Here is a 16,203-nt window from a genome sequence, read left to right on the forward strand (position 1 = left end):
TAATCTTGCCTTCTCGTTTTATTTCATTGATTTGATCATCTGTCTCTGATATCCTTTCTTCTGCTTGATTGATTTGGCTATTGAAATTTGTGTATGCTTCGGAAAGTTCTCGTGCTGTATTTTTCAGCTCCATCAAGTCATTTATATTCTTCTCTAAGATGTTTATTCTAGTTAGCATTTTGTCTAAACTTTTTTCAAGGTTCCCAGCTTCTTTGCAGTGGGTTAGAACATATTCCTTTAGCTTGGATAAGTTTGTTATTACCCACCTTCTGAAGCCTATTTCTGTTAATTCCTCAGACTCATTCTCCATCCAGTTTTATTCCCTTACTGGTGAGGAGTTGTGATCCCTTGGAGAGTGAGAGATGTTCTGGTTTTTGGCGTTTTCATCATTTTTGCGCTGATTTCTTCCCATCTTTGTGGATTTACCAGCCTGTGGTCTTTGTAGTTGGTGACTTTCGGATGGGTTCTCTGAGAGGATGTCGTTTTTGTTGATGTTGAAGCTATTTTTTTCCTTATTTTTAGTTTTCCATTTAACAGGGTCCTCTGCTGTAGGACTGCTGGAGGTCCACTCCAGACCCTGCTTGCCTGGGGATCACCCACGGGGGCTGCAGAACTATAAGCGTTGCTGCTGGTTTCTTCTGCTCTCTTTGTCCCAAAAGGGTACCTGCCAAATGTCAGCCTGAGCTCTCCTTTATGAGGTGTCTCTTTGGATATACAGGGGTCCAGGAGCTGCTTGAGGAGACAGCTTCTTATAGGAGCTCAAGTGCTGTGCTGGGAGCTCCATTGTTCTGTGCAGTGCCGCTGGGCAGATACGTTTAGGTCTGGTGCAGCGGAACTCATCACCTCTTTTCCCAGGTGTTCTGTCCTAGGAAGGTGGGGCTTTATTTATAAGTTCCTGATGTGCTGCTGCCTTTATTCAGAAATGCCCCCACCGAGCAAGGAGGTAATATAGTCAGTTTGGTAGCAGAGGCATTGCTGAGCTGCTGAGGGCTCTGCCCACCTGCTGTGTAAACTCTCTTGTGGTGTTTACAGAGGTACAGTTAGAACTGCCTTGGTAGTGGCAGACTGCCTCAGTAGTAGCAGATGCCCTTTCCCACACCGAGCTGGACCATCTCAGGTCTGCTTTCTGTGAAACTCTCAATCCAGAGAATTTCAGGTTGCTGGTTTTGTCGGTGTGGGACCTGCCAAGCCCAATCACCTGACTTCCTGTCTAGCCCTCTGCCTTTCAGTTGAATGGGCAGCTCTGTCTCCCAGGCTTTCCAGGCGCCAGTTGAAACAGCCACCTGGATTTGTGTGAGTTTTTGTGTGGAAATGCGACGCCGGCTGAAACAGTTGCACTGGAAATTCATGGTGCATTTTGGCCCAGTAATCTCCTGGTGTGTGGGCAGTGAAAACTCATTTGGAAATGCGGTGATCACTCATCTTCTGTGTTGTTCTTGCTGGGAACTGCATTCCAGAGCTGTTCCTATTCAGCCATCTTGGATCCTCCTCAGAAAGAAGTTTTTTTTTTAAGAGAACAATACCAACTAATAAATGCAAAAGAATAGAATTGGAAAATCATTATTTTTGTAATCCAAATTCAGACAGGATCATGAATGGATGTTAAAATGATTAGATGAAATGTAGCTGGCATATAGTGTATTTATATTATTGCAAAATATCTCACAGATTAGTTATTAATTAAGGAAAAATTATTTATGATGGAGAAATCTAGTCAATATTGCCTTAAGTGATCAAACTTGTCATCATGACAATGAAACACACTGACATTTTGTGCCTCCTGATTTGATGGAACTTGACTCTGGTCATGAGGGTAAAAAATCAAGCAATTGCAGACTTAGGACATTTTATAAGGCAACATGTTGAGACTCCAGATTAAAAGAAACAAATGTAAACAAACTGAAGCAAAGTAATAACCAATAAATGCAGTTTTTGACCCTTGATTAGACCTTAAATTTTTTAAATAATGGCTATAAAATACATTACTGGGACAAATGGAAAATTTTGAATGTGGACTATGTAATAAGTAATATCGTATCTACATTAAATATCTTGTGTATATTAATGGTATTGTGTTCATATATGAAAAGTTCTTAGTTCTCAGGAGATATATGTTGAAGTATTCAGGCATAAATTTAGCATAACATCAACGACTATCAGTTTAGAAAAGAAGTAGATGTGTACATGTAACATATATATAGACACACATATAATGAGAATGAAATGAATGCAGCAAAATGGAAATGCTGACTTTCGGTGGAGCTGTTTTTTGTACCACACTTTCAAATTTTTATAGGTCTGATTTTCAAAGTAACAAGTAGAAGAAGAAAACCCTTTTTTGCGCCCCAGGGCTTCTTGCTACCCTTTGTGCTTATTTAGTTTGTATTTCAAGTTGTTGTTAAAAGATTTTTCTTCTTCTTCTTTGTAAACAATGTGTTTCTGGTTATCTATTTGGAAGCCTTCCCTGATATTCAGCTCTGGCTTTGAGTCCCTAGACAATGTGATTTTTCTGAATACATATGAGAGCAAATAGAAGAGATTTCTTGAATGCATGTGATAGTGAAAAGAAGAGCTTCAACGAAAGTAATGTTTTATGTTAATCTCTGTGGAGGTCTAATTTATAGGAAAAACATTTGAAAATAAAATGGTAAATAAAGTGGATGGATAGTATTACTTTATAACTGGCACTCAGCAAATATGTGCCAAGTATGAGTGTATTTTGTAAGCTTCTAAATATCATTAAAAATATCACCTGATAGTAACAATAGCAACAACAATTTTTTAAAATCATGGCTCTCCAGGCCCCCCTTCAGACCTGTTGAAGGGTAATCTCTGAAGATAAGACCCTGATCTACCTTTGAAACAAGTTTGCTGTGTTCTCCTGATCGCTGAAATTGATGTCTTTAAGAAGATTTCAGATGTTGAAGGGCTCCCTTCCTGCCTTTGGGCTCAGCCTTAAGTCCTCCCCCTCACCTCATCTTCCATCCTCGCAGTCTCTGCTCGCCTCTGCTGATGGGGATTCTTTACCATCTGACATGATCTGTATACTTAATTATTTTTCTTGGCTACCCATCCCACCTTGTTTGCTTTGTCTTGGTTTTCCACCTCTCTCCATGAGTACTAGTTCCGCCTTACTCAGTGTACTCTCCATGGAGACAGCCCACCCAGTCTCACACCTAACTGCTGCTGCTCATCTAGTAGGTGGGACAATGTTTTTCACAACATATATATATATATATATATATATATATATTTCAGGACTCTGTGATTTTTCCATGAAGAAAGCCTCTCTAGGATACCAATAACTCTGTGGGAAACTGTGAGAATATACACCAGATTTATGCGTCGTGGGTCTATGCAAACAGATGATTGAGGATAATGGTTAAGATGGTGGACTCTGGAGTCAAACTGCTTGGTTCTAAAGACAGACTAACCACTTAGTCGCTGTATGACTTTTGGCTAGTTTTTTAACCTCTGAACTTAGCTTTCTCATCTGTAAAAAGGAAATACTAACAGAACCTAATTCAAATCGTTTCTGTGAAGATTAAAAGACTTTACATTTAATAGTACCTAGAAAAATGCTATGTAAGTGCCTGCTATTTTTTTCTTTGTATTTCAATGGCTACAAAATGTGTTTACTATTTTTTTTAATTCATCGTCACCTTTCTATGGAATGTTAAATAAATCTGGATCAAATTCTGCTTTCAAGATATTAATAACAACTCTTATAAAGTGATTTCTTTCTTGCTTTCTTCGTTTTTCTCATAAACTCAGGTTTCTCTGGGACTTCTGCATGCCCATGCCACACATATCCTGTGGCCCCCAGAGCGCTGGCAGAAATTGGAATCTGTTCTTCCTCCAGAGCGCTTACCAGTACGGATTCAAGAGGATTGACTGCATGGATCTACCTGAGTTGCTGGCAATGGGAGGCCAGTTGCTGGAGAGGAATGGAAAAAAGAAACCTCCAAAAGGGAAAAACTTCCAACCATATGCTGCTTTGCAAGAATTATTTATAGCACATTAGGATGATCTGTATTATTAAATAAATACTTTTCAAACATTAAACAGTATTAAATGGCACCTGATTTGTGTTAAATTGTAGTAACCTGTTGTTTAATGCTCCCAAAATATGCAGACCTTAGGGAATATAAAAACATTGTACCCACATGTCTTAATGGGGCTAAATTTCAGATTATTTGTTACCTATACTTATTATATTGATTGTTGGGTTTTGATTCTGGCGCTTGCTGCTGAAATAAATTGAAAATTAATATTCAATAAAAATGATTTATTTGCCACTTACTGTTAAGGTAGAACAAGAAGGAACACATATTGTACATATAATGATAGGAATGATATTGTGATTTGTAATATCTACAAAGCAGTAACTGCCAGTTAGGAAAAACAGCAAACAGCAGGTCCTGTTTTGTTTGTTTTGGTCCTAATTTGTTCAGGTCCAGTTTTGAGTGTTTAATTTTCATTCAATACATCCATTAATAAGGAATTTCTCTTCTGAATATAAATAAAAAGTAATGGAGAACCCATCCTATTGATACTTACATACAGTCAAGCCTTTCTTATTGGCCCTTTTTAATCCAACATTTCTGAGTAATCTCATGCCTGTTCACAAGGATGAGTAAACTTATTTATCAGCATTTAGTCATACTATTTCTTTAAAAGTTCTGAACAAAATAGAAGAAAAAACAGTCCAGATCAGCCAAGTTTGATTTTCCTCCCCTAATTACTTCTCAATATTCATGTCTATAATACTGAAATCACCAACTGCAAAATAACAGTAGAATAAGAGAGTCTGTAATTTGTATAGATAAGGAGATAAATTCCCTGTATCTAAGTCCATATTTATGAAAGCTTCTTTTTCTCCCATTGGTTAGAGGTTTGTGCAAATTAGTATTAGCATCAACATATTCGACAAATATTGACAAGCACTTAAATACTAAGTTGCACAGAATTTTGTTTTAAAAGCAGAAATTGCTTAAAATTTGTCTGTGGCTCTTCATTGCCCTTCTCAATTCTTTAATTCCATTTTATTTTCCCCAACTTGAACTTCATACCCTGGCTTTTAACTGCATTTTACCAAATATTCACTGCTATTTCAAGGCTTGTAATTTTTATTTTCTTTCTTAGCAAGTGTATCCCTTGGAGTTATATGTAAAATGTTTAGCACATGAAGGCACTGACCCTTTACTTACTGGAATACAGAAGGTTTAAGGGTCATATAAGAAGGGATTGGGAGTGTTGAGGGAAGGCAGAGTAAGGAACAAATATAGAGGTGCTTGTAGTGGTGACTGTTTACCTGCTGGAACACAGTAAGGTCTAAGGGTCATATGAGAGGGGATTGGGAGTACTGAGGGGAGGTAAAGAACAAATAGACAGGTGCTTGTAGTCGCTGCTATTGACCGCTGGTATAGAAGAGTTCAATATTTTAACAGTTTAACCAACTGGCTATTAGCCTTGCTACCTTATTGACTACCTGTGCCATTGTTACTGGAACTATTCATTCAAGATTGTAAATCTTTGGAGAGAAGGTAAATGCTCTTTCTATTCAATTTTCTTTTCACTAGCCATCCAGCACATCACCAGCAGAGTTAATGCCTAATGCTTGTTGAAGAGCTCAGCTGACTAGTTACTTCCTCAGGAATACAAATCCAGGCAGAGTCACTGCTCTACCTGGTGCATACATTTCATGAATAGATCACTGTGTTAATGATTCATGTCCATATTTTCTCCTCTACTAGAATGTGAACCGTTAGTCTTACCTAGTGCAGGATTTGTCTTGCTCAACTTGGTCATACGATTGCTCATAATTAACAATAAAATCCTGTCCTATCAATGTATAAATCCTAGACAGTGTTAAAGGAAAATCAAAGTAGATAAATGATCTCATAGTCTGTTGGTGGGGGTAGGAGGAACTGTAAAGAGGCAAACAGTTAACATGCAATTTAGCAGGAGGTGTAGAGCATGGAATAGGTGCAATGGGAGTAGAAAAGACTGTAAATCTGATTGTGTCTGAGGAAATAGGGATGGGGGAACCATCAGAGGAGAAGTGCCATAGGCAGAGCCTTCTAGGATGAATAGAGTTCCCTTCCTGTGAATTATAAATTTAATCTATACGAACGATTTCAGTCACTTAAATAGTTTCCCCTCAAACATTACTGCCAGTTTACTGTTCACGATGTAGTGTGTGTATTGTGTTTTATATATTTAATTTGTAGAATGTAAAATAATGATTACACCTCAGGAAGATTGAGATTTGTAATTAATTTTTTTCACTTTTTATGAAAGTCATTTCAAACAGTTTTACCAAGTAATTTATAAAAATGTGGTATATATTGAAGAACTTTTAAACTCCAACGAATGTTAAACCACCAAATTAGCATGCTCACTTTTGCCTTGCACGTATTGTTTCTGAATTCAGATGGTCAGAAAAAAAGGAAACTTAAAGAAATTTTTATCTATGCTACAGATATAAAACATCACTGGCATACATTTTTGGGGGAGGGTGGAGACTGGCCTTTGGAAATGGGACTTGGAAAATACTTCAGTTTCTTAATTTACAGTTTACATAATCAACTATAGTCAATCAACAGTTGGATTTTTTTTAAAGTTTTACTCTCTGTAATATTAGTCCAAAGCATTAAAATATTTTCTCTATTCCCTCCTAAACCATTCTCATCTCTATATACCTGGTGATTTCCTCCCAAACCTTTCTCAGGTCTACTCAAAATTGCCTCCTCATGGAACTTCTCTGGTCATCCTTTCTAAAGCAGTCACCGCCCCTTTGTCACTCTCTATGCACCTGGGTTGCTGCATTTCCTTGACAGCACTCTCATTGTTGTGATATTATTTGTTGATGTTGTGCCAACTGGAATGTAAAATGCATGTAATTTGTGTTGTTCAGCACTGTATTACAATGACTACAAAAGTATCTGATGTGTCCTCATCAGTACTGTCACACTCAGATTGTATTATCTCTTCTTTCTTATATTACTATTGTTTCATTACTGTCATTGAACTTTTTTTTTTTCCATTGTACTTTAGGTTCTGGAATATATGTGCAGATCATGCAGGATTGTTGCATAGGTACATACATGGCAAAGCGGTTTGCTGCCTCCATCCCCCCGTCACCTATATCTGGCATTTCTCCCCATGTTATCCCTCTCCAAACTCCCACCCCTCATTGTCCCTCCCTAGTCCCCCCCAACAGACTCCAATGTGTGATGCTCCCCTCTCTGTGTCCATGTGTTCTTATTGTTCAACATCCATCTGTGAGTGAGAACATGCAGTGTTTGATTTTCTGTTTTTGTGTCAGTTTGCTGAGAATGATGGTTTCCAGATTCATCCATGTGCCTACAAAGGACACAAATTCATCGTTTTTTATGGCTCCATAGTATTCTATGGTGTATATGTGGCACATTTTCCTTGTCCAGTCTATCACTGATGGGCATTTGGGTTGGTTCCAGGTCTTTTTTATTGTAAACAGTGCTGCAGTGAACATACTTGTGCATGTGTCTTTATAATAGAATGATTTATAATCCTTTGGGTATATACCCAGTAATGGGATTGCTGGGTCAAATGGAATTTCTATTTCTAGGTTCTTGAGGAATTGCCACCCTGTCTTCCACAATGGCTGAACTAATTTACACTCCCACCAGCAGTGTAAAACTGTTCCTGTTTCTCCACATCCTCTCCAGCATCTGTTGTCTCCAGATTTTTTAATGATCGCCATTCTAACTGGCGTGAGATGGTATCTCAATGTGGTTTTGATTTGCATTTCTTTAATGACCAGTGATGAGCATTTTTTTCATGTTTGTTGGCCTCATATGTGTCTTCTTTTGAAAGTGTCTGTTCATATCCTTAGCCCACTTTTGAATGGATTTGTTTTTCTCTTCTTGTAAATCTGTTTTAGTTCTTTGTAGACTGTGAATATTAGCCCTTTGTCAGATGGGTAGATTGAAAAATTTTTTCTGATTCTGTTGGTTGCCAGTTCACTCTAATGATTGTTTCTTTTGTTGTACAAAAGCTCTGGAGCTTAATTAGGTACTATTTGTCTATTTTGGCTTTTGTTGCCTGCTTTTGGTCTTTTGGTCATGAAGTCCTTGATTATGCCTATGTCCTGAATGGTTTTGCCTAGGTTTTCTTCTAGGGTTTTTATTGTGTTAGGCCCTATGTTTAGATCATTAATCCATCTCGAGTTAATTTTAGTGTAAGGTATCAGTAAGGGGTCCAGTTTCTGTTTCCTGCACATGGCTAGCCTGTTTTCCCAACACCATTTGTCAAACAGGAAGTCCATTCCCTATTGCTTGTTTTCGTCAGGTTTGTTAAAGATCAGATGGTTGTAGATGTGTGGCATTGCCTCCGAGGCCTCTGTTCTGTTCCATTGGTCTGTATCTCTGTTTTGGTACCAGTACCATGCTATTTTGGTTACTGTAGCCTTGTAGTAGAGTTTGAAGTCAGGTAGCATGATGCTTCCAGCTTTATTCTTTTTGCTTAGAATTGTCTTGGCTATTCAGGCTCTCTTTTGGTTCCATGTGAAGTTTAAGGTGTTTTTTTCCAGTTCTATTAAGACGGTCATTGGTAGTTTGATGGGGATAGCACTGAGTATGTAAATTGCTTTGGGCAGTATGGCCATTTTTATGATATTGATTCTTCCTAACCATGATCATGGAATATTTCTCCATCTGTTTGTGTCCTCTCTTATTTCCTTGAGCAGTGGCTTGTAGTTCTCCTTGAAGAGGTCTTTCACATCTTTTTTTAGTTGTGTTCCTAGGTATTTTGTTTTATTTGTAGCAATTGTGAATGGGAGTTTGCTCTTGATTTGGCTTTTTGTTTGTCTGTTATTGGTGTATAGGAATGCTTGTAATTTCTGCACATTGATTTTGTGTCCGGAGACTGCTGAAGTTGCTTATCAGTTTAAGGAGATTTTGAGCTGAGATGATGGGGTCTTCTAAATATACAATCATGTCGTCTGCAAATAGAGACAATTTGACTTCCTCCTTTCCTATTTGAATACCCTTTATTTCTTTTTCTTGCCTGATTGCTCTGATTAGAACTTCCAATACTATATTGAATAGGAGTGGTGAGTGAGTACATCCTTGTCTAGTGCCAGATTTCAAAAGGAATGCTTCCAGTTTTTTGCCCATTTAGTATGATATTGGCTGTGGGGTTGTCATAAATAGCTTTTATTATTTTGATAAATGTTCCTTCAATACCTAGTTTTTTGAGAGTTTTTAGCAAAAAAAAAAAAGCTGCTGAATTTTGTCAAAGGCCTTCTCTGCATGTATTGAGATAATCATGTGGTTTTTGTCTTTGGTTCTGTTTATGTGGTGAATTATGTTTATAGACTTGCATATGTTCAACCAGCCTTGCACCCCCAGGATGAACCCTACTTGATGGTGATGGATAAGCTTTTTCATGTGCTCTTGAAATTGGTTTGCCAGCATTTTATTGAAGATTTTTGCATCTATGTTCATCATGGATATTGGCCTAAAGTTTTCTTTTTTTGTTGAGTCTTTGCCGGGTTTTGGTATCAGGATGATGTTGGTCTCATAAAATGATTTGGGAAGGATTCCCTCTTTTGTGTTGTTTGGAATAGTTTCAGAAGGAGTGGTACCACCTCCTCTTTGTACCTCTGGTAGAATTTGGCTCTGAACACATCTGGACCTGGGCTTTTTTTTGGTTGGTCGGCTATTAATTTCTGCATCAACTTGAGCCCTTATTATTGGTCTATTCAGGGTTTCAAATTCTTCCTGGTTTAGGCTAGGGAGGGTTCAAGTGTCCAGGAATTTATCCATTTGAACTTTTCTTACTATTCTTATTTATTTATTTTTTTTTCCCTTTGGAGACAGAGTCTTGCTCTGTTGCCCAGGCTGGAGTGCAGTGGTGCTATCTCAGCTCACTGCAACCTCTGCCTCCCAGGTTCCCAGGTTTGAGAGGTTCTCATGCCTTGGCCTCCCAAATAGCTGGTCCTACAGGCCCATGCTACCACACCCAGCTAATTTTTTTTTTTTCTGTATTTTTAGTAGAGATGGGGTTTCACCATGTTGATCAGGCAGCTCTTGAACTCCTGAGCTCAGGCAATCCCCCCACCTTGGCCTCCCAAAGGGCTAGGATTATAGGTGTGAGCCACTGAGCCCAGCTTTTTCTATTTCCTTATTCCATGTCTGTAATATTCTTTTAAATTATTTTTGTTTCTTGTTTCATAATTTATTCTGCATTCTGGATATGTTTGTCAAATTTATCTTTTCTATCACTAATTTAGTTTACCGATATATGAATATGCATTCTTCTATTTCCAACATTAATTTTATTTTCTTGCATATTTCATTTATTTTTATCCTTTTTATCTTGCCTTCTCTTACATGGTAGATGTAGCATACACATGCACATTGAGGAGAAAAAATATTTGGTTTCAAAAATTCTCTTTTTTAAAAGTAGTAACCTTTATGGAAAAAATTCTTTAAAGCCCTTATGACATGATTTTTAAAAATATATGTTACAGAAACTTTTTCACTGTCTTACATTGCATTTTCTTTATCATCACTTGACTATGACTGCTGATCTATCTGAGCTGCTGTTCAGAAACCAGGTGTCTCTGTTAACATCAAGTTCTACCCTTTTTGGAGCTAGGGTGTTTCAAGCTGGTAAGGTAGCTTTTTAACTGCAATTTCCACAACTCAGGTGATGGTAAATAACCTTCCTTGAACCTGGAATTGAAGCATTAGCTAATTGTAGAGTCAGGGCTTATATCTCATCTCTACAAAACACCTCTGTTTAGAACCAGAGTGGACTTGATTGCTCCTAAAAATATACTCTATCTTGAATGATTTCTTTAATGTTTTTGTTTTTATTTTTAATAAGCATCAATGGACCAAAATTAGAGATCTGCCAGGGAAAAATTGTAATGAGACAAGCTTACTAATATGTCCTAAACTCTGTACAAACTCCTCAACCTTAAAGAAAAATTATGTGTATAAATATGTATACATATATTATATATTGCACATATATTACTAAGAGGACCAAAAAAGGTAAAAATAGCAAATGACATGTAAAACAAATAATATCTACAATGTTACATATAATTTATGAGTCTATTGAATATTAAGCTAAGTAGAAAATCCTAATTTTAATCAAAATAGAAGTCTACATTTTCTAACCATAATTTAATGAAAATAAATGATTCCGATTTTGTCCATTCAGGCTGCTATAGCAAAATAGATTAGGTAATTTATAAACAAGAGAAATTTATTTCTCACAGTTTTGGAAGTTGGGAAGTCCAACATGAAGGTGCCAGCAGAATTACTCTCTGACGAGGCCTCTCTTCTTTCATAGATGTCTTCTCACTGTAACCTTATATGGCAGAAGGGGCAAACAAGCTTCTTCAGGTCTCTTTATAGGACATTAATCCTGTCCAAGAGGCCTCCACCCCTGATCTAATGACCTGCCACAGTCTTCACTTCCCAATACTATTGAACTGGGGAGCCAGGATTTCAACTTATGAATTTTGGAGGAGAAAAACATTCAAATTGTAGCACATTCCTAATATAGACAATGTTAGGATCTCAAATCACTTTAAGCCTATTAAATAACCACTGCATTTTGTGCTATCTTTGTCATTGAAAAAAATTTGCGTATGTTTTAAACTCTACAATATATTATTAATGTTTAGAATATAGTCAATATTTTAAAACTTTATTCACGTATTTACTATTTTTTTCCTGAATTTCCGTGCCTTCAGGTGGAATTAATTTTCTTTTGCCTGAGGAACTATCTGAAGTATTTTATTTGATGAGGGTCTGCTACTGATTCATTCTCTCAGTTTTTGGTTGTCTGAAAAATCTTCAGTATTGTATTTATCTTTTAAAAGATATATTCACTGAGTTTAGAATTCTGCCTTAGCAGTTACCACTAGTAGATAAGATTTTATTGTCTCCTGTGTTTCTTTTTTGAGAATCATCATTATTGTTCCTTTAATAATAATTAAACTTTTCTCTGGTCTGCTTTTAAGATTTTCTGTTACCTTTGGTCTACAGTTTGACTATCATGTCCCTGGGTGTGGTTTTCTTTGTATATCCCTGATTTGGTGTTTGCTGAGTTTCTTGGAGGTATAAGTTGATGTTTTATACCAAATTTGGGAATTTTTAAGCTATTATTTCTTCAAATATTGTTTCTCGTTATTTTCTCCTCTGGTATTTCAATTGTGCATGTATTAATTATCTGCTTTATGTGTACCACAGGTTTTGAGGATCTATTCAATTTTAAAATATTTTATTTTTGTATTTCAGATTGCATAGATAATATTTTTCTATATTTTAGGTTCATTGATCCTTTCTTCTGCTGTTTCATATCTCTTACTAACCCTATCCAGTGAATCTCTCATTTTTATACAAGAAGTTTATTTATTTATATAGCTTCAATTTCTTTCTATAAATTCTCTTTCTAATCATGTATGATCACTATTGTTCTTTTAAGTCATTGAACATACAGATAATAGTTACCTTTAAAACTTATCTGTTGATTTCAAACCTGGGTTATCTCAGGATCAGTTTCTACTGATTGTTATTTCTCTTGATTATGGCAACACTTTTCTATGTCTGTTCTTTTGTATGTCTAGTGACTTTTTACTACAAATTTTGGGTGATGTATTATAGAAGCTCTTGCTTCTGCTGTTTCCATCAAAGGAACATTAGTTTTTGTTCTGGTAGACAGGTTAATTACTAAAAAAAATAAAATCACTTTGAACATGTGTAAAGGTTTGGTTTCATACTTTGTTAGAGTGTATCTACTTTGGATTTGCTCTGATTTTTGGAATATAGTTTTTTTCTGAAGATGTAGTAGCTGTTCTGCAGTTTCAGTGGAAAGCCAAAGGTATTTATCAAGCCCTCCTAACTTGGAAGGATTCCAAATATAAAACCTATTTCCTTTGTGATATGCAGCAACAGAAAACCCTTGTTGGTTTCTTCCTTATATTTTTCTCTGTTTTTAATCCTTTTTCTCTCTGCTTTAGTGTGTATATATTATTCTGACCTTTCAGTTTACAAATTCTTCAGTTGTGTCTAAATGGTTGTTAAATTACTCATTGAGTTCCTAATTTCAACTATTACATTTTTCAGTTCTAGAATTTCCATGTGATTGTCTTTATAATTCCTGTTTTCCTGCCTAAATTCAGCATTTTATCATCTATTTCTTAAACATATTAATAATATCTTAAACTGCATGATCACTGATTTTTTAATTTCTCATATGTTTGTTTCTATTGTCTATTTTTTTCCTGGACTTTGGTCAGGTTGTGCAATTTTGTATGCTTATACAATTTTAATTCATTTTGAAAAATCACATTTGAAAAATTTTGGAGATAATTTGAAGCTATCTAGAGATAATATTAGAAATAATTCAATAAATATTAACTTCTGCCAAAGATTTCTGTTTTGTCTTCACCCTCCCATGCTATAATGTTTACCAGAGAGCCTCCGCCCCTTGAGCCTGCCAAACACACCTGTTCTTAGCTTTAAGCGTCCTTGCTCCTGCATTCACATGGGCCAATACCTTAAGAGAAAGAGTGAGCTGACTGTTATACACATCTCAATTTCTCTTATGTCTAGAATCTGGATCTTAGAAGTTATTGGTAATACTCAGATAAATTGTCCAGATTTTTAGTTGTAATAGACAGGAAAGTTGATCCAAAGATAATTCTCTGCTATGGTCAGATCTAAAATCTTGTATGATTTATATAGGCATTATGTGAGCTATGGAAAAAGGTGGAAGGGGTAAATGTGTTGGCATGACATTTTAGAACCTCTTTTTAGAAGTTTTCAGTTCAGAAGAGTATTTAGGAATCTTATCTTTAATATATGTTACCTGTTATGTTGTAGGAACAATATAAATGTAGATGTAATTTGGTGTTCAAATTACTACATGTCTGTATCTTTTTATATCACATCAGATAACAGAATCATATTTGGCAGATACCCATTTTAAGTTTGTACTTGATTCTGGTCCACATCCCTTTGGCTGTATTTGAAATTATATCAAATAGTCATTCATTATATCTGAACATTTATTATGTACCAGAAACTCTACTAGATAGTGGATGGCTAAAACCACTGAGAGAAATGTCTGGAGGAATACAGGAAGGTGGATGCTTAAATTTTAACATTTTAAATTTGTGTCATAAACAGCAGTTCTTATCTGTTATTTCTTTTTACCACATTCTTACTAAATGTAGAGTGGACATAGTGAGGAGAGGAGACTGGATTTAAAGAGTTGAGTAATTATTTAATTATGAACCAGCTTCACCTTTTATGTTGCTTATCCTAATTTGTTAATTGTTTTCTAATATAAAGAGAGAATCATGGATATCATTTACTAAATGAAAATTTTAGAACACAGATTCTGGGTTTTTGCTTTGTGTTGTATTTCATTGGTGGGGAATGTGGAAGTTAGTGCTTTCAAACTATGTTCATGGGAAAATATAAGTTTTAAATAATAGTGTATACATTTTGCATTTCCATGAACAAATATCAAATGACATTTTAAAATTTTTATTTTATTTTAAAATGACCAACATTTCTTAGATGCTGTAAATTGAACGTCAAACTTACAAATTAAGTAAATGTAACATAAGTTGAGATAAATCACAGAAAACCTATTAATAAAAAGGGAGTGTCTTCTAGAATCTGTTGATTTTTAGAAAAATAATGCTGAGTGTAACACTAGGTGGACAGCATTCCTGACATTTTCACTTCAGCCCCTTCCCAGCAGTGCCCGCAAATGTTATTCATTTCAATACACATAAGTTCACAAAAACACTTAGAGGTAAGCTGCTTTTCTCTCCCTGTTTTTGTTACACAATGAATGATTGTCATTGCATCATCTTCCCTCAAGTTGCACTCTACATTTTTACTATTCATTTAGTCAGCTTCCATTTATTTTTAGAGATTGGAACATTATCAATTCCATTCTCACCATGTTAAGTGGGCTTTATGCCAATTTATAGTATTTTCCTTTTTTAACAAGTCTAAATGTCCATAGTGTGAAGCCTAAAGAAAAAATAAGCCTTAGTTTTTTGTAAATTTTTAATTGCACTATAATATTTTCACAAAGTTTGTGTCAGGACCTACTCTAATACCTTTATTATAGTCTAAGCTACATAACATTGTGTGTATTCTTTATATTTCTGAGGATATCATTTCAACTAAACCCACTAAAGAAAGAATTTTTAATAGAGACTGTTGAACATAAAAGTTAGATCAACTTCTTGGTGACTTACTAAGGGCTCCTGCTTAATAAGTTAGTCTTCCTTGACAGTATATTGCAAATATAATGTAACTGGCAGAAGTATGAACTAATAAAACATATAAATTTACTCTGGGTTATATCATGACAAAATACACTTGATAGTCATTTATTCTTGATTTTATATTTTATAATATTCAAACATCAGCTGATAAGTTAGCTGATGTTTGAATATTATACGTTTGCACACTTATCTTCATATTCTTATCACCAAGTTGTAAAACATGGATGCTTCAGAGATTTCCATTTTGATTTCCAAGCTTAAACCACTGATACATTGTGTGATGGTGTGTTCTTCTCTGAAGTCTTCACTACCAGTCCGTTTGCAGTATCTCTTCTAAATCTCTGGTTGTTTAGCTTCTAATTGAATGATAGTTAAACATTTTGAATCCAATTGAAATTTACATTTTAGGGGATTACTTTGCATTATCCTCTGGATATTCAATATCCTTGTATTAATAATAAATGAAACTAATGACAGATGGATTTTACTTTTCCCTTCAAAAAATTCTTTATAGCTCTTGTTTGATCACCAATGGATATCGTCTTCACACAAACTGTTACTCAAGAATCCTGTGATTATATATATATATATTAATCCTGTATTTTCGCATTTATAGATCTAAATCCTTCATGTATTGCTATCATTTGACTAACATACTTTTGATGAGGTTATAATTAAAGAAATGAATTTCCCTTAGCTCTCATTTAGTCTCTGAATTTAAGTGCCTAGCTCTTTCTAAGATCAAGAGGTTTTTTACATCTTCTCCATTTTCCTGCAACGGCCGCATATACTTTAAATCAAATTTGGAGAGCTTTACAACTAAACCTAATTTTTCTCATTAAGTTAGGTAGATATAAGTATACACTGATTTTTATTGAATTTAA

At 35.4% G+C, this 16,203-nt stretch overlaps 1 protein-coding gene across 2 annotated transcripts in view; it reads left to right on the forward strand.

The window, feature by feature from the left end:
- Nucleotides 1-4,287, forward strand: part of IMMP2L (inner mitochondrial membrane peptidase subunit 2) — an 880,842-nt gene extending 876,555 nt beyond the window's left edge. The window contains exon 6 of one of the 2 annotated variants that reach the window (XM_017515624.2): nt 3,775-4,287. In XM_017515624.2, the coding sequence (XP_017371113.1) occupies nt 3,775-4,024 (250 nt within the window). In that variant the 3' untranslated portion in view covers nt 4,025-4,287. The remainder of the gene's footprint in view (nt 1-3,774) is intronic. The other variant, XM_017515628.2, reaches the window with a different exon arrangement.
- Nucleotides 4,288-16,203: the final 11,916 nt, after the last annotated feature.

This window comes from Cebus imitator, unplaced genomic scaffold, assembly GCF_001604975.1.
Source record: "Cebus imitator isolate Cc_AM_T3 unplaced genomic scaffold, Cebus_imitator-1.0 Scaffold554, whole genome shotgun sequence".
Classification (NCBI taxonomy): Eukaryota; Metazoa; Chordata; class Mammalia; order Primates; family Cebidae; genus Cebus; species Cebus imitator.